Raw genomic sequence first — 15621 nt, 5'->3', positions numbered from 1 at the left:
AGCAAAGCTGCCTCCGTTCCTCAGCTCATGTCAGGTTTTTTTCCCCTCCAGCTTCTCTCTTTTACTGCTACAAAATAGCAGGCATGGAAACTCAGTTTCTCCTGCTTGCTCCATATCACTGATCACTCCTACTTGATGTAAAAAATGTATGCGTTGTTAGTCCACCCATATATGTTGCAGCTAACCATGCTTGTGAACGGTTACCCAGCCTAGTAAGGAGCCATCACATACTCTAGCACAGTTGGATCCAGGTGGAGCGGACTTGTGGATGGTGACATCATGTGTTGTGAGATGCACCATAAAGCTGACAGTACTTGTACGTGGAGGGGGAAGGTGGAAAGGTGAAAAGGCCTTGTCTGGATTTTGTAAGGGAAAGGCCCAGGGGAAGGAGCCTGGTACAGGATAGATGCTAACGAGCCTTAGTGGTGCTGTCAGGTCCTCTCAGTATCAGTCTGCTGCTCCTAATGTTATTCTGCTGTGGGGGAAAACACTGAATGTGGGAGATAGACCATGCAGCGTATGTTTGTGTTCTAGGTACATGCTATGGGGCTTTAACTTTGTATTTTTGTGGATCTGCTGGAATGTTGTCGTGTGTCCCGTGAATGCATTTACCAGTTGGTGTTTCTTGCTGGAGGAGAAACTGCTTTGCTGCCTGGTGAGAATTCAGTGGGAAATTAGGTTCTCCAGAAGTAATTGAAAAATAAAAGGAAATTAAAATTGTATTTTAAATTTAAAATTATTTTTGAGTTTTTGTATAGGAGCAGCAAGTGAGGGTGCAGAAAGGTCAAATAAAACTTTCTTGCCTCTGCTGTTACGTACTGCTTTAGAGCTGTATATCTCTTGTGATAAGGTGTGCTGACAAAATTCATCTACGGTGACAGATGTGGTTACTACCTACAGCTTTATTATAATTTCTGTCCTGGTTCTGTGGCAGGGACAACTGCGTGGAAAGTGTTCCAAGTGCTTCAGTTCCTTGCATACCATTTTCCACCGTCCCTTTTGTAGGGTAGCAGTTTTGGGAGGCAGGATGGATAAATACCATGTGAAGTGCTTAAATCACAAGAGACCTTTGGTTACCCCTCAAGATACCGATTTTGCAAATCATTGCCAGATAAATTCCTCATTCTGAAAACCAAATCTTGTTTCTTTGATTCTATTTTTTCCTTTTATACCAATCTAAGTTTTAGGCCCTTCCTCAGTGCTGACGGGTCTGAGCCTTCATTCTTTAGTTATCATTTAGCTGAGCCACTGGTACTGCTCTCATAGGAGAGCTCTTCAGATTAAACAGGATGCAAGATTTACTTTGAGATACTGAGGCTTTATTAATTCAGTATAGATGTATTCTAGGAACAGTGTGAGTTGTGGGCAGCTGACAGAAGCATATTCTTTTTTAAGCATCCTCCAGAAAATTTTCTACCAGATGTCAGTGTAAACCTGTAAGTTAATTCACTTGCATCTTATCACTGAATTTTCTTTGATGCTCTTGATCTGAAATGTTTCTGTTTTAACATACTTCTCAGGTTAATTTATGTGGATTCATTAAGTGTATATTCCTGGTAATATTCTTTTTCATCAGAGTTTAAAAAAAAAAATCAAACCCAGAAAACCACCACCAGAAAACTTTGTGCTGCTGCTCTGCATTCAAATGCTTTTTGCAGTGTATCACTGCATATTTAGGTTGATTGTCCTATACTTATTTGATTTCTCTCCCTCGTTGATAAAAATCAGATGGGGGCATGGTCACTTTAGAGACTGACATTGTCACTTCTGATAACGCTCAGCTCCTGGTCTTGGTTCAGTCAATATGTGTATGTGTGGTGGAGCTTCAGTGTTTTCCTAGCTCTGCAGGCTAAGAATAATGTACAACAGGCAAGTAAGTGCTTCTTGCAGATTTGTGTAGTATGTGCTACTAGACCAATGTGTTGGAATCCCTCTTCACTTGTGTGATTTGGTAGCTGCACAGGTGAAAGATACACTGTCTTGTATTGAGAGCTGCAGTGTCTGCGTGCTGAAACTGCTATGCAAATAAGATGTATAGTCTGCAAATAGGTGCTTTTCTTTAAAGCAAGTTGTAAGAGCTCCAGGGGCTAAAGCGAAAGCTGAGAGGAGAGGTTTTGCCCTCCTGTACCTTCTAGGATTAGATCTCCCAGGATTCTGCCTGCTTATAAAATCTAGTGTCTCCTTCAGTCCAAAGAAGTCTCTCCTTTCCTACTAAGTCTAAGAACTGTCATCCTGTTAGTCTCCCAGTGACTGCAGTTACTGCAGGCAGGGTGTTGCTTCTATGCTGGATTGGACTACTGCCTCTTTTAGAGTAACTTCAGGGACGATGAGATGACTAGGATAGCAGCGGCCACATTTTTAGAAAGGATCATGTTTGAGTAATCCATTGGGCTCAAAGAAATACTAATAGGGTGACTAGATGGTGTATTAATTACAGTTGCTAATATTCAGACACCTAGATCTAGATTTCAATTAAATGGCAAGATTAAATCTGACTGGAATTCTTCCATCAAACTTACTTGAGAGATGCTGCTCCTTTTCTCACTCCAAGGCCAGCCAAGCAGTGGAAGAGGCTACCAGGGCAGCTGGGCAGGCTCTGTCCATGGAGATCTTCAAGACATGGCTGGATAGAGCCCTGAGTGACCCACTCTGAGCTCAGAGCTGACCCTCCTGAGGCCGTTCCATCCTGAATTATCCTGTGAACCTGGATTAGGACCTGGTTATCCTAAGCGTTATGTAGAAGGGTGCTGTCTATAATCCCCTGTCCCAATGTTGTCCTGGCAGCTAAAAATCTTTCTTAAAGTGATACCCACAGAAGTAATTTCAGTTGATGTTAAGCTGTCAGTGGCTGCTTTCTTTATCTGAGACAGATCTTTTTCTTTTGCAAGCCTTTTCCTGTCAATTTTGCTAATCACTGTGTTAGATTCATAATGTTGATAAGCTTGCACTCAAATTCTCACTAATTGTGAAATAATACATACAGTAAGTAGATATGGAAATGTGCATGCAGAAAAGAATAAAAGCAAAGGTAGTGCCTTGAGGATGCATTAATCTAATATGGCCAAAACTGTCTACAGATGCAGCAGAGGTTTAAAAGAGATTCAAGCAGAAATTGCCTTTTGAAGGTGAGCTGGATTAATGAAAGCAAGATGTTTTCTTAAATGATATTTCTGGGTCTTGGCAATAAAGATTCAGATGGGGGGTAGCCTGCAGGACGGGTGAGCAGAAACCAGTGAATTATCACATCACTGCAGAAATTTGAAGAATATTGCAATCCTGAAAGAAGGGAACATTTTAGCAGGTATGGTTCATAGAAGACTGAAAAAGGAGAGGGAAGAAATACCAAGGCATTTAAAATAGTATTGAGGCTTAGTGAACTTAATGCTTGAAGTTTGTGGAGACCATAATTCTGAGTTAAATTCTAGTAAGGATCAGAGAGCCAAAACTGAGAACAAGACTGCCAGAAAATCCAAACTTTATTTTGGGGGTAGCTTTTGGGATTTACTGGACTGCAGAATGTTAATTGCTTCAAATTGCAAAAGGAAAAGAGATAGACAACTCTCTTAATGATGGGTGATGTCAGTTTAGGTGATCTTGACATGCAGGATTGTGATATTCTTGCATTGTCATTACAGCAAGCTGAGTAAATAAACTGCAGACCCTTTGGAAAATTGAAAAGCAAAGTTAAGTTTCCTAACAAAGAGTCTGCAAAATGCAGACAAAGCAAATCTATGTGAAGTTGGCATGTGGAAAGCTAATGCTTAAAACACTACCCTTCCTTTGGGCAGAGGTGATGTGTAAGAAGCAAAACTGTTTTACACAAGCTTCAAAAGGGACCAGAAGTGCTTTAAAAAAAGCAATGTGTGTAATGTTCTGTACAATGAAGGAGAGGTAAAGAGTATTTTTTAGCTTAAGCAGCTCCTAAAGCTATATCCAGCTGTTGTAGTATTGCCTTGAATGCAAGCAGCGCTTGGGTTACGGGTGCATCTGTGGCCAGGCACAGCACCGGATGTTGCCTGAAGGTTTGAAAGCAAAACCCAGCCCTGTGGCCACAGGCAAAGTGCAGATTAGAGAGAGGTTAAATTGCTCATATTTCTGGGTAGGTATAAAAATAGCACATGATTGCTTCTCCCTCACTCTCCCTCTTCAGGCTAATGATTCTGGAAGAAGTGAGCTGCATGGTCTCACCAACGATGGCCACGCGACCCTTTGGGGCAGAGGTTGTTTTCCAAAGACACCCAGGTACCTGCACAGCTGGTGTAGGTCAGCGAGTGAATGGAGGCAGGTTCTGCCTCCCAGGGGGCTGTGTGTGTAGCTTGTCAGTAAGGCTGGCTGCTTGGGTTGGAAACAGATGGGGTGGGAAGGGGGAAGGATTGGAAGCACTTGTCCAGAGAAGGAACTACATGAAGTGTAGGATAGGAACAGAAGAGCTAATTTCCTGGCAAACAGGTAAACATCTCTGTTAGCATTTGCTTATTTGATGTTAAACATAGCTGAGAAAATTTGGGGCAAAGGCAAATCTGGTGCTGTGCATCTAAATGTGTTAAAAGTCTTTGCGTGCCAGCGTTCAAAGCGTTTGCATGTGCTGGGAACCCCTTCTCCCTCCCTAATTCTTGCATTGTTTCCTCTCTGCAAAAGAAGCATTATTAAAGCACGACTGCAAAAATACAACCTTAGCTGGGAAGAAAAAAAAAAGGACATTTTGGAAGTATGGGAGCTAGATGTTCTGCAAAAGTTTATTTTTAATATACTGATTTTCAAGACACTTGCAACTAGAAAAAAGTCAAGATTGTCCAAAAGTTTAAAAAACCTGGAGACTTGAATTCAAACTTAGGTTTGTCACTGCTAAAATATCCCCTTTGGAGGTGAAACTGTTGTCTGCCATGATTCTGTATAGGTCTGATCTTTCTGCTGAGCACCTGGTGATAGTGTTTAAGGAAATTTGTTATTTCTGTAAAAAGGCAAAATGTAATATGGTAGGTAACAGGTTACATGGACTGGAGCATTTGGTGTTGCAAGAATGCACGTAAATCTGTGCGTTGTGTACTGTGGCAAAATGTAGGGGAAAAAGGCAGGGATGTGTTGTGTTGCTGTTGTGGCAAGTCTTCACTAAAGAGGTGTGAACTTCCAAGGGACTGAGAAGGCGTCTCCACCTCTTTCACCTCTGCAGAACGACGAGGTGTGATCCATGCGATGTCTTCGAGTACTGAGACAGCAGGCTGACAAGGGCTCTCTGGGCCACAGTCTCCCTTCGGAGCAGCACTATGAGACCTCTTTACTCATTGACAAAGTAGATTTTCTAGCAAACATTGAGACTTACCAGCAAATGGCTGCTGCTGATCTCTGTAGTTTTGCCTGTGTTGGAAGAGGGAAAGCAGGAAGGGCAAGATTCTCCCAGACTCCTCCAGGTGAAATGTGGTTGGTACCTCCTGGGGCAAAGATCCCTAACCAGGGAGGGAAGCGCTGCCTCTCTTGGCTTCTCTCTTCTGGCAGTCAAATTACTTATTAAACTGTGACCCACTCTCTAAAGCCTTGAGGCAAATACTTCTTGTTGGCCACCACATAAGAATGTTCCGAGAGGAGCACTGAAGGATGCCCAGAGAAGTGAGGTGGGACAGAAGCAGGGAAAGCAAAGGAAAACGTGACTTTGAAGACATCTAGGAGTGACTGATGCCTCAGGGAGGATGAATATGCAGAGCTGGTCCTGAGGTCTGGCTAGGAAAAGCTGGTCAGTGGGATTGACCAAAGCTGTTGGGGTGGAGGGTAATAGGGAGTGAAGGATATGCTCAGTGTAATAATTGTGGGTAAAGCAGTGTGCTGGTGTTAGGTTTTGAGGGTTGTTCAGGGAAACAGATGCCTTGACCTGTTCTGGTCAGACTCTCATGGGAGTGACACAAGGTGTTGTGCTGCATGAACCAAATGTTTCTGTGCCTCTGGTTGAAGTTATGGGGAAGCTTTACAAGAGCTTAACTATTTTCACTGTAAGTAAAGCTCAGTAACAAGAGAGTATACTGTTCTCAGATGGCAAAATATTTGTACTTTGTATAAGTTGGTCTCTTAGTTCTAAGTTGATTAACGTGCTGTTTTTCAGCAATAGCTGCACTTACAGTGTAACAGACACCTGAAAGTTTTCATTCTTCTGGTTGTAGATGGATGGTGATAGCTCCACAACGGATGCTTCTCAGTTAGGAATTGCTGGAGATTACATTGGTGGCAGTCATTATGTGATACAGCCTCATGATGGTAAGAAATGTAACAGTAAATACTACTATTTCTCTCTGCGTGTGTGTATATATATATATATATATACACACACACACATATACAAGAACTGGAAGGAAATATATATATTTTTCTCTTCTGTCAAGCTAATAATTTGTACTTGTTTGTGTTCATAATGCCTCACTCCATAAAGCATTTTTTCTGCAGTCTGAAGGTGGAGGTTCGATTTGTCAGTGTTGACACGAGTCCTTCAGGGTGATGACCAAAAAAAATTGATGTTCTAGGAAACAATTTTTATTTTGACGTGACATTAAGAATGCTAGGTGTTCAGCAGCCACGTACATTTCTGTGCATAGTGTCATAAAGATGATACTGAACGCCCATAAAGGTAGCCTGGTGTTACATCTACTTTTAAAATTGTTTCTGTGATGTTAATACACAGTGCTTTCAAAGGTCTTAATCCTTCAGTGTAAGATTTTGAACTGACTTAATTATTGCCTGCTGTCTATCAAATACAATTTCTGTTAACTTTTCTTTATTTCATTAGACACAGAGGACAGCATGAATGACCACGAAGATACAAATGGCTCAAAAGAGAGTTTTAGAGAACAAGATATATATCTTCCAATTGCAAATGTGGCAAGGATAATGAAAAATGCCATACCCCAAACAGGAAAGGTAATACCCTTGTCTGGTAAAGAAAATGTGTTAATGAGTTTTATTCCTTTCTCTGAGTGAACTTGAGCTGGTAGAACAATATGTTTTTCCAAATGATCCTGGGTTATTGGAGAAAAGCCTTAGAAAATAAAAGAAAAAATATATGAGCAGGAGGGGATTGAGAGCAAGTCCATTTTTCTTAGGTTTCTGAAAGCTTTTAGTAACTGACATAATTAGAGTATTAGAACAGTGCTCTTCACAAAGATTTCAAGAGCTTTCTTTTTCTAAGATGCGTTATCTGAAACTGTCATAATGGGTCAGACTTGGTGACATTCCCATATTGGTAAGAATATTTTCTATGCAATTCTCTCTTAAGAAATTTAATCTGCTTTTATTGAGGTGCATAAAATTTGGAATAAGGGAACCATTTTGGAAGAAGTAAAAATCCAGTCCTCATCCTGAAGGAAAGAGGATGGTTAGTCTTCTGTCGCCCGGTCTTTACATATCCAAATGCCAAAATGACCTAAGAAGTCTGCCTTATACCATGTAGGAGATAAGGACAGATATTGAAAGATTTATTTCATTTCTTCTAATGGACTTTTTAATCCATTCTGCTGAGCTGGTGATTGTATAAGCGTTCGACCGTTCTACCTGTTTATCTTAAACCTTTGCAGGGCGCGTATTGCTTGTAGTTTCTCTATTGTATTCCGATACAATTCCTGCCCCAGTAACATTTCCTCTAGCTAAAGCTGATTTCTTTTTTTTCTTTTATTTTTTTTTTAATCACTCTTAAATAGAAGCAAGACATAATTTACTTGCATCTGGTTATACTTTCATAGTGTTCAGGGCTTTACGGAGATCAGGGTGTTACATTTATATCTTTGCTGTGAAAATCTCTTCACTAGTCCATATTGTCATAAATTTTGAGTGATCAAATGAGATTTTTTTAAAGAATTTATCATATGGGATGTCGAGCTATCTTGAAAAATCAGGGAGGTTTTTGTGAAAAACTGCAAGGGAAGCTGCTGGGTGATGAGTACTTCTGAAAAATCTCGCCCTCCATGTGTGACGATATCAGAGGAACTAGTAAAGATTCTACATATGGTTACTGCTTGATTTTTTTTTTTTTTAAATGCAAACAGGTTCTTCTCATATAAAGAATAAGAATCTTGACTATTATGGTCTTTCAGTTGTCTCCTGTCAGCTTCCCAAATAATCATGAGTAATGCTTGCTGTTATTTTAAGTCAGGTAAATTACTTTTGTCCAGCTGAAAACCATAATCAAATTTACTTATTTTGTTCTTGCCAGGGGCCTGTATTTCTTCATTTGAATTCTCATTTGGAAAATTTATACCAGAATATTAAAGCATTAGAGAGCCTTGCAGCTAGACACATATTCTAGTCCCTGAATCTAATCAGGATAAAAATACTAGCCATTGTCAAATTTGTGGGAATGTACTGCAGTGGGGTTGGAACTGCTGGGTCTATTAAAAGGAAAATGGAAGTGGGCTCTGAATTGTAATGAATTTAAAGAGAAGGCGTAGGTAAGCAAAGTAAGCAATACTGGGATGCGTCTATATGTAAAAGCTTGTACAGAACATAGTTGTGACTTCAGGAGTTCCTGGTAGTTGGCTGTGCTGCTTGAAATAGTAAAAGTTAGGTTAAAATCATGTTGCAGCTGTGCTTTCATAGAGCAGTAATGACATCCAGTGGTTCCCTCACATACAGGTGTTGCCTAAATGGGCATCATCATCAGGTTTGGGGATGTTTCCTTTATTATCTAGTGTATTCTTTAGCTGTGGTTTTTTTAATTTTCTTGCATCTTGATTAATCATTTTATATTACTTTTGCCTTACTAGATTGCTAAGGATGCAAAGGAATGTGTGCAAGAGTGTGTAAGTGAATTCATCAGCTTTATAACATCAGAAGCAAGTGAGAGGTGTCACCAAGAGAAAAGAAAGACCATCAATGGAGAGGATATTCTCTTTGCCATGTCTACCTTGGGGTTCGATAGCTATGTTGAACCTTTGAAGTTATACCTCCAAAAATTCAGAGAGGTTGGTATATACTTCAGTATCCTCATTTATTTAACCTGGTTGCATTTATCCTTAGCTCCTTGTCATTGTAATTGTATAATGGATAACTTGCACAGTATCTCACAGCTATTGTTAGGAACTAATGTGATGTTTAAAAGCATTCCTGAGGATATGAAGAGAAAAAGGAGTAAGTAAGCATTTTGATTAAACTTGCTGACGCAAAGTAGTTCAAGCTTTCAGCTGAATAAATTCTCTAATATATTGCTGGTAGTAAATCACTCTGTTCTTTAAAGGTGCCTATTAAGAATACTTAATTCGATCTTTGGATTCAATCAATAAAACTGTACTAGACTGCGTCCTGTGAGGAATTAGCCTAATGCCTGTTGTTTTGTCTGGATTTCAGATCTGCAAAAGAAAAAGTTGGTTTTCTCATGTAGGAATAATGATTTGCTTGGGAGGCTATCTGCTTCAATGTTGGGTTTTTTTTTTAATCTGTTTGTTAGCCTGCTTTTGATATATAGTACATGCTAGGCATGTGATCCAAGCATTTTAATGTATTCCTTCTTTAGTGGAAAGTGAGGTGTTTTGGTGTTTTTGTTTTTTTTTTCTTGCAGTGATTTAAACTTTTTTAAAAAGTGCTTCTGCTTTTTTTTGTTTGTTTGTTCTGGTCTCCCATTCTCCCACCTCCTGTCTGGAAACCAAAGACAATTATGCTTGCTTGCTTCTTTACTTTGGTGTTCTTTTACCTCAGAATACCAGATTTAACCAAACAAATCATAGGTGTTTTTACCCAATGACCTCTCTTCCTCATACTCCTGAATGAGAAAAAAAACCTCAAAGCACTTTTTTTTAAAATGTGAATCCCTCTGTTGGTATGGCTGCTTGGTTCTCCTGGTATGAGTGAAGCAGGTAGGTCTAAATTGGCAGTGTTGTAGATAAAGATGCTCGTCAGTCTTTCTTTGTTCTGTAAACCTAAGTTTCTTAATTAATGGGGTCAGACTTGCTAGTGGTATTTAATTTGCTGATAGCTCTTGAAGCTTCCCCTTCCCTGAAGGTCGTTTGCTGTGTTAACTGAGTAACAGGAGGTGTGACCTGAAAGTTGAAGTACCACTGTGTGCTATCTTTCTCAAGTTCTGTGTAGCAGTTGCACATGCCATCAGAGTGCTGTATGTGCTTTAATTAAAAATGCAAGTAGTGCCTCACTAGTTTCAGTACTTCTGGAGAAGTTTGAAGTGGGTGTATGCTACCTTCATTCTGAAGTGACCATTTTTGCAGATATTATATGCTGTGGTAGCAGAGTAATGGGGCTGGGTTTTAATTGGATGGATGAGCTGAATGGTTTTGCTCATCAGTTTTAAACCTCCATTTCAGCTAGTTCTGTCTTCAGGGTACCATATATAGTGAAATATTTATGTTTTGTAGCTTAGTATTTAGTCTATATCAAGCATTTGCAGAGAATACTTTTTCTACATATATAGATATGTATAGATAGCATAGAGCATCAAACTTCATACTTGTGAAACTGCATGCAGATGACTGGGAGCCTTGGCTTTCTGTGCTGATATCCTTTCTGGCTGTAGTCCTTGATGTGGGAAAAGAAATCCAATATCTTGGTTTTAAATGTCAACTCTAAATTGTATGATGATGGCACTCATGTATGGTTGGTAAGTAAATGTTGCACATTCTTGGTAGTTCTGAGATTCTGATTTCTTGTAAACACTCTTAACTGCTCCTTCTGGATTACTGCAGATCTACAACTGCAGAAGGTGAAAGCCTTTCTTGGAACTACACAATCCTAGTTTGCAGAGTTTTTGTTTCTGAGGAGTATGGCTAAGATGAAAAACACTCTTCATATGTTCTTATACTATGCATGTTCTTAAATCCAATAGAGTTTTACAGGTCTTGGATTTCAACTCCAGCCGCTGCACAGTGACTCTTCTGCAAGTTCCAAACCTTGGCTAGAGCTTCTGGAGTCTTGAAACAATCTCAAGCCAACTGTACTCTAATACTTTTTTTTTTTTTCCCTTCAGGCAATGAAAGGAGAAAAGGGAGTTGGGGGAACAGTTACAACTGGAGACGGTCTAAGTGAGGAGCTCACAGAGGAAGCATTTAGTAAGTAAAACTTTTAAATTTATTATATTATTACTATGGCTTTTCTAAAAACAGCAGTTCCTTTAGACATCAGAATTCTTACTTGAGGGATACATCCTGGATTGGACATATGTTACACCTGTGATCCACTGAGATTTTCATTTGTGATATTGGAGGACAACTTATGCTCACATAAACTCCTCCCAGTCAGTAGAATTTATGGTCAGAATGAAGTAATATAGTGATAAGTGATGACACTCTAGTAACAGCTTATGTCAACTGTGGAAGATTTGTAAATGCATACATTACTGCCGGTATTTTTTTCTCTACACTTAGATGGTAATGAAAGGTGCAACCGTTTTTCTTTTTTTTTTTTCTTATCCCCCAGTAGCTATGTATTTAGGCCACATTCGTTCTTGCAAGACTGTTGGGGAAAAAGTAAAATAAACTCCACTTGATGACTTGAGGAGCTCGTCTTTGAGAAATGAGCCAGAGAAGAACATCATCCTCATACAATTCTAAAACACTTAGTATTTCTTATAATCAATAGAATGCACAGATTGGCAACTAAAAGGTGTAGGGCAAGGAGTATCATATGCATTCACTGTAGTTTTTCTTTCTTATACTGTGAATTAAAGCCTGATAGTTGTTGGGACTTTGTGTTGGTTTTGTTGATGCTGGATTCTTGTATGTAGTCTTCACCTTGGCTTTTTAATGCTATGGGCTGGTAATCTTGAAGCTGGTACACAAAGAATTAGGAGGTGCAGCTTTAGTAGTACCTAGTGATGAGACTTAGTTTTTCAAGTATCTGATAAATCTTCTGTTTAAAATCACTGGTAAACTACTGAACTAGAAAAAATTCAAAGCCCAGAGACTGAAATGACCTGTTCAGGGTCTGAAACACGCTTTGGTCCCAGTATGATGACTTTGGCTATATAAAGCAATACAGGCTCTTCAGATCTCTCCTAGCGTGGATTATAAGCTCACAAAACTCACTGGAAATTAAGAATCCAAACTTGAATCTTGCAAGGGGCTTAAAGAAAGCTTTTTTTTTTAAAATATTATTATTCTAATTTTATAATTGAAGATTAGGCAACGCAAGTAGTAAACTCTCATCTGTGGTCACTCATACGGAATAGCTCTGGTTCAGAAGTAGTAAGACACTAACACAACTATAGGCCCCCCTTACATGCCTTGGGTATGTTGCCAGTGGTTTCTGGATTGCAGCTGTTGGGAGTCTGTCCAGCTTGGAAGCTTGTCAAATCAATATATAGAAATTGTTCTAAAACTTTGTTTTGTATATATTCTGATTTGCACCTCAAGCATTTAAACTGCAGCTGAAGAGTTGAGGGAGAATATTTAGTTGGAAACTAATGATTGTATCTGTGTCCAGAATTTTGTTTTGTATGAGCAAAGAGGCAAATTCACAAGAAGTTTCTCCACTGGATGCTCATGCTCTGCTTAGCCTGAGAACAATGCCCACCAGAAAATGGAAACCATAAAAAATGAATCTCCTTACATCTGTGGATTCTCTGTCCCCTTCCCAAATTTGATGTGGTCCCTGTTTAATGGCAGAAGGCTGAAGATGTGCTCCTAGTCACTTACTGGTTCAAATATCTCAGGCTTGGGAGCCTCAGTGTGCTCCATGAAATAAGTCTTAATTTCCTGTGATTTGAAAAGAGCAACTTTGGAAGCAAATATTAAGTCTTCGCAAGATGCAAAGGAGATGTTGCAGTAGTAGAAGAAGAAGGAAAAAAACATTTGTGAAATAACTGATCATGTCAAGTGCTGCAGGTATTTCTCTCCACAGGGGCAGCTGTAGATCTATTCAGAACGTTGGTCTCACTGCAGCAGTAGCCATAATAGCTGTGCTACTGTGGCATAACCCCTAGCTCTTTGTCTAAGCCTAAGGCTGGGTCAGAGGCTTGGCATTAAACTGTCAGGTGTGGAACACGTGCATTGAAGGGTAGTAAAATTGTGGACCTGGCAGAGCCACTTCTCCCTGTGATCTTAAGGCATCTCTTAACTTGAAACTTGAGTATTTGAAAAGGAGTACAATGAAAGTAGGAAAAAAAACCCCAAACAACCAAAAACCCGATTTAAAAACCCCCAAGCATCAGCTTTCATGTGAAAGTTGTTAGCATTATACTGTGTTTTCAGGTTTTTTTTGTGTTATAGGTCTTATTTATACATAGTAACAGCCATACTTCAGAAAGAAAAAGCTCCATTGTTTGTCCCCTAGCTGAGAATGTTCTGCTACTGTGACTTAAGTTAGAACTTAAGAGTTTTGCTTCTTTGCTTCCAAGTAGCAGTTGTAACATTATCTACTCTGAATGTTGCAGAGCTCAACGTACATGTGATTGTAAAGGTTTATCTTGGAGCATCACTCCTTGTCTTTTCTCTCTGAATCTCAAAAGTACTTTTTACTCTGTTCCTTGGCCTCCTCTTTCCTCTCTGAAATTCAGAGCTTTTGTGCAATACCCTGAAGGACAGGTTGAAGTCAACCAGTGTAATGTCAGGTCTTTGGTTTCCTATCAATATCTCTGCCTCTGGCGGTTCCTTTGTCATTGCCTGTCTCTGTTCATCTCCACCACCTTTCATGGGGCTTCTACATTAGGGGGCACCTGACAGATTCTGTTTTATAAAGAAGCGCGATGTTCTCATTGACTTCCTCATGCAGATGTATGCTGACCTCATGTCTAAACAAAACAATCCAAATTCTCCAGGTTTCTCAGTATACTGAATGCTGGAGGTTGCTTTTTTGGTGGTTAGGATGGCAAACTCCACTCCATTTGCCAGTGCACAGCTGTGGATGTTCTGCTTCAGATATGTACAGGGGAAGAACAAGGTGCAGTCTTACTTTTAGATTATCTGATGCAAAATGAATTTTATTTTTTTCTTAAGCGCTAATGGTAACAAACCTGTTTGCTTGTAACACTCGGTAACAAGTGTGATTGTATGCAGCTGTCAGGAGAGGAACTATAGTCCCAGAGTGGACCACAACTAAATGCTATTTAATGGTGACAGACACATCAAACAAGGCTCTGTGTCCTGCAGTTCCCGTCTAACCTTCTTAAAATGTTATTTCTTTCAGCTAACCAGTTACCAGCAGGCTTAATAACTACAGATGGCCAACAGCAGAATGTTATGGTCTATACAACATCGTATCAACAGGTACTGTATCCCATCCCATACTGTCCCTTCTGCTGCTAAAATTCAAATGCTGATTCAGCTGCCCTGTTCTGAAAGATGAAACTGAGAATGCAGTTTCAGAAAAGGTGCATTTGAATGTGAGCTTGCATTTTCTTTCTCTAGATCTCTGGTGTTCAACAAATTCAGTTCTCATGATTTGAAGAAAACTTTGAATCTGGGAACATGAGACGGAAAAGCTGTGCAACTCTAACGAAGAGGCAGTTTTAATGACTGGTGAAGAGATTTATCTCTTTGTATATTAAATAGCTGTAATGTAGCTACCAGAAGCTTGACTAATGGAGGTGTGAATTCTGACTCAAATCTTTTTTCATGATGATTTTAAAAAAAAAATTGGATTTTAAAGGTATTAAAGTATTTTTGTTTTGTACGAGAGTTTGTTGCTCTGTATAACTCCTGTATGCATTGTATATTGCAATTTATTACTGTCAGAGATTTGTAGACAGTTTCTTATTTTCATATTGAATCATGTTACTTTTGTAATTCAGGTAAACAGCTGGGTTAATTCATGTTTACCCTTTGAATAAAATTGTAAGGGTAAAGTTCATTTTTGAATGCAAGTTGCCTTTATTATAAAGATTGAGTTGGTCTTGGTTATGTAACTTGTCTTGCATGACAACCTCAACTAACTTTACATGTCAGCATATTTATTGAAATTTTGAAAGGGACTTTTTCCTCAAACTAGCAGCTTAAAAGAATTGCTACAACTATTTTTTTTATGTAACTTCAGAATTAAAAGGTAGTCAAAAACAACCAATGCTCTACTATATTCAGAGACTTAGAGCTTATCAATAGCGTTGATGAAAACACTGACTGTGTGTGATGCAGGTCTTCATTATTCTTTTTTTCAGTTGCATTTATTCTTCTTAGACTTGCTTTGATATATTTGAGGTAGCCTTTGTGCTCCTGAAATAACTCTTCCTTTTTGTGTATGGTTTTTAGAATCCAAAACTTATAAATTGGGGGGGAGGGGGATTTTATAGTCCTTGTGGTAAAAGATCTCATTTTAACTTTTTACTGAAATGTTTTAAAGTTTCTTGTGAGACTGTGGGAACTCAAATGTGTTAGCAACTCTCTGTGTACAGGCTACGCGCGCGTGTGTGTGTGCGCGTGCACGAGTGACTGAAACTTGAGCAAGTGATAACAAATCTGAAATGGAAGACAGACTTATAGTTTGCTGTCTCTTTCCTGGTTTTGCAATAAACTCTACCTAGGTAATATAGTTCTGTGTATTTAGGGTGCTGTTCTTAGTAACATTACTGTTTCTTTAAAAATTGGGAGGGTAATTTCATTAGATGCAATGTCTTAGCCTATTAGCATAGGGGTGGTGGTTTTAGTAATATCAGACTGAATTTTGGGACCTTTGATATTTTTACTGTTTGCAGTGGACTGAAATGTAATATAA

General features: G+C 39.2%; 1 protein-coding gene across 2 annotated transcripts; it reads left to right on the top strand.

The window, feature by feature from the left end:
• The first annotated feature begins 756 nt into the window (after positions 1 to 756).
• NFYB (nuclear transcription factor Y, beta) lies at positions 757 to 15340 on the top strand. 2 transcript variants are annotated; one of them, XM_010076635.1, is made up of 8 exons: positions 757 to 842; positions 2420 to 2422; positions 6150 to 6243; positions 6770 to 6900; positions 8739 to 8936; positions 10946 to 11027; positions 14101 to 14180; positions 14322 to 15340. In XM_010076635.1, exons 2-8 carry the CDS (start codon positions 2420 to 2422, stop codon positions 14352 to 14354), a joined length of 621 nt encoding a protein of 206 aa, XP_010074937.1. In that variant the 5' UTR covers positions 757 to 842; the 3' UTR covers positions 14355 to 15340. The 2 variants fall into 2 exon arrangements, with proteins under 2 accessions (XP_010074937.1, XP_010074936.1); XM_010076634.1 differs by lacking the exons at positions 757 to 842; positions 2420 to 2422 and adding an exon at positions 2985 to 3125.
• The last annotated feature ends 281 nt before the right edge of the window (positions 15341 to 15621 follow it).

This window comes from Pterocles gutturalis, unplaced genomic scaffold (genome assembly GCF_000699245.1).
Source record: "Pterocles gutturalis isolate BGI_N339 unplaced genomic scaffold, ASM69924v1 scaffold45308, whole genome shotgun sequence".
In the NCBI taxonomy this organism is placed as follows: Eukaryota; Metazoa; Chordata; class Aves; order Pterocliformes; family Pteroclidae; genus Pterocles; species Pterocles gutturalis.
The sequence above is the reverse complement of the archived record's forward strand: the minus strand, read 5'-3'. Positions and strand labels throughout refer to the sequence as shown.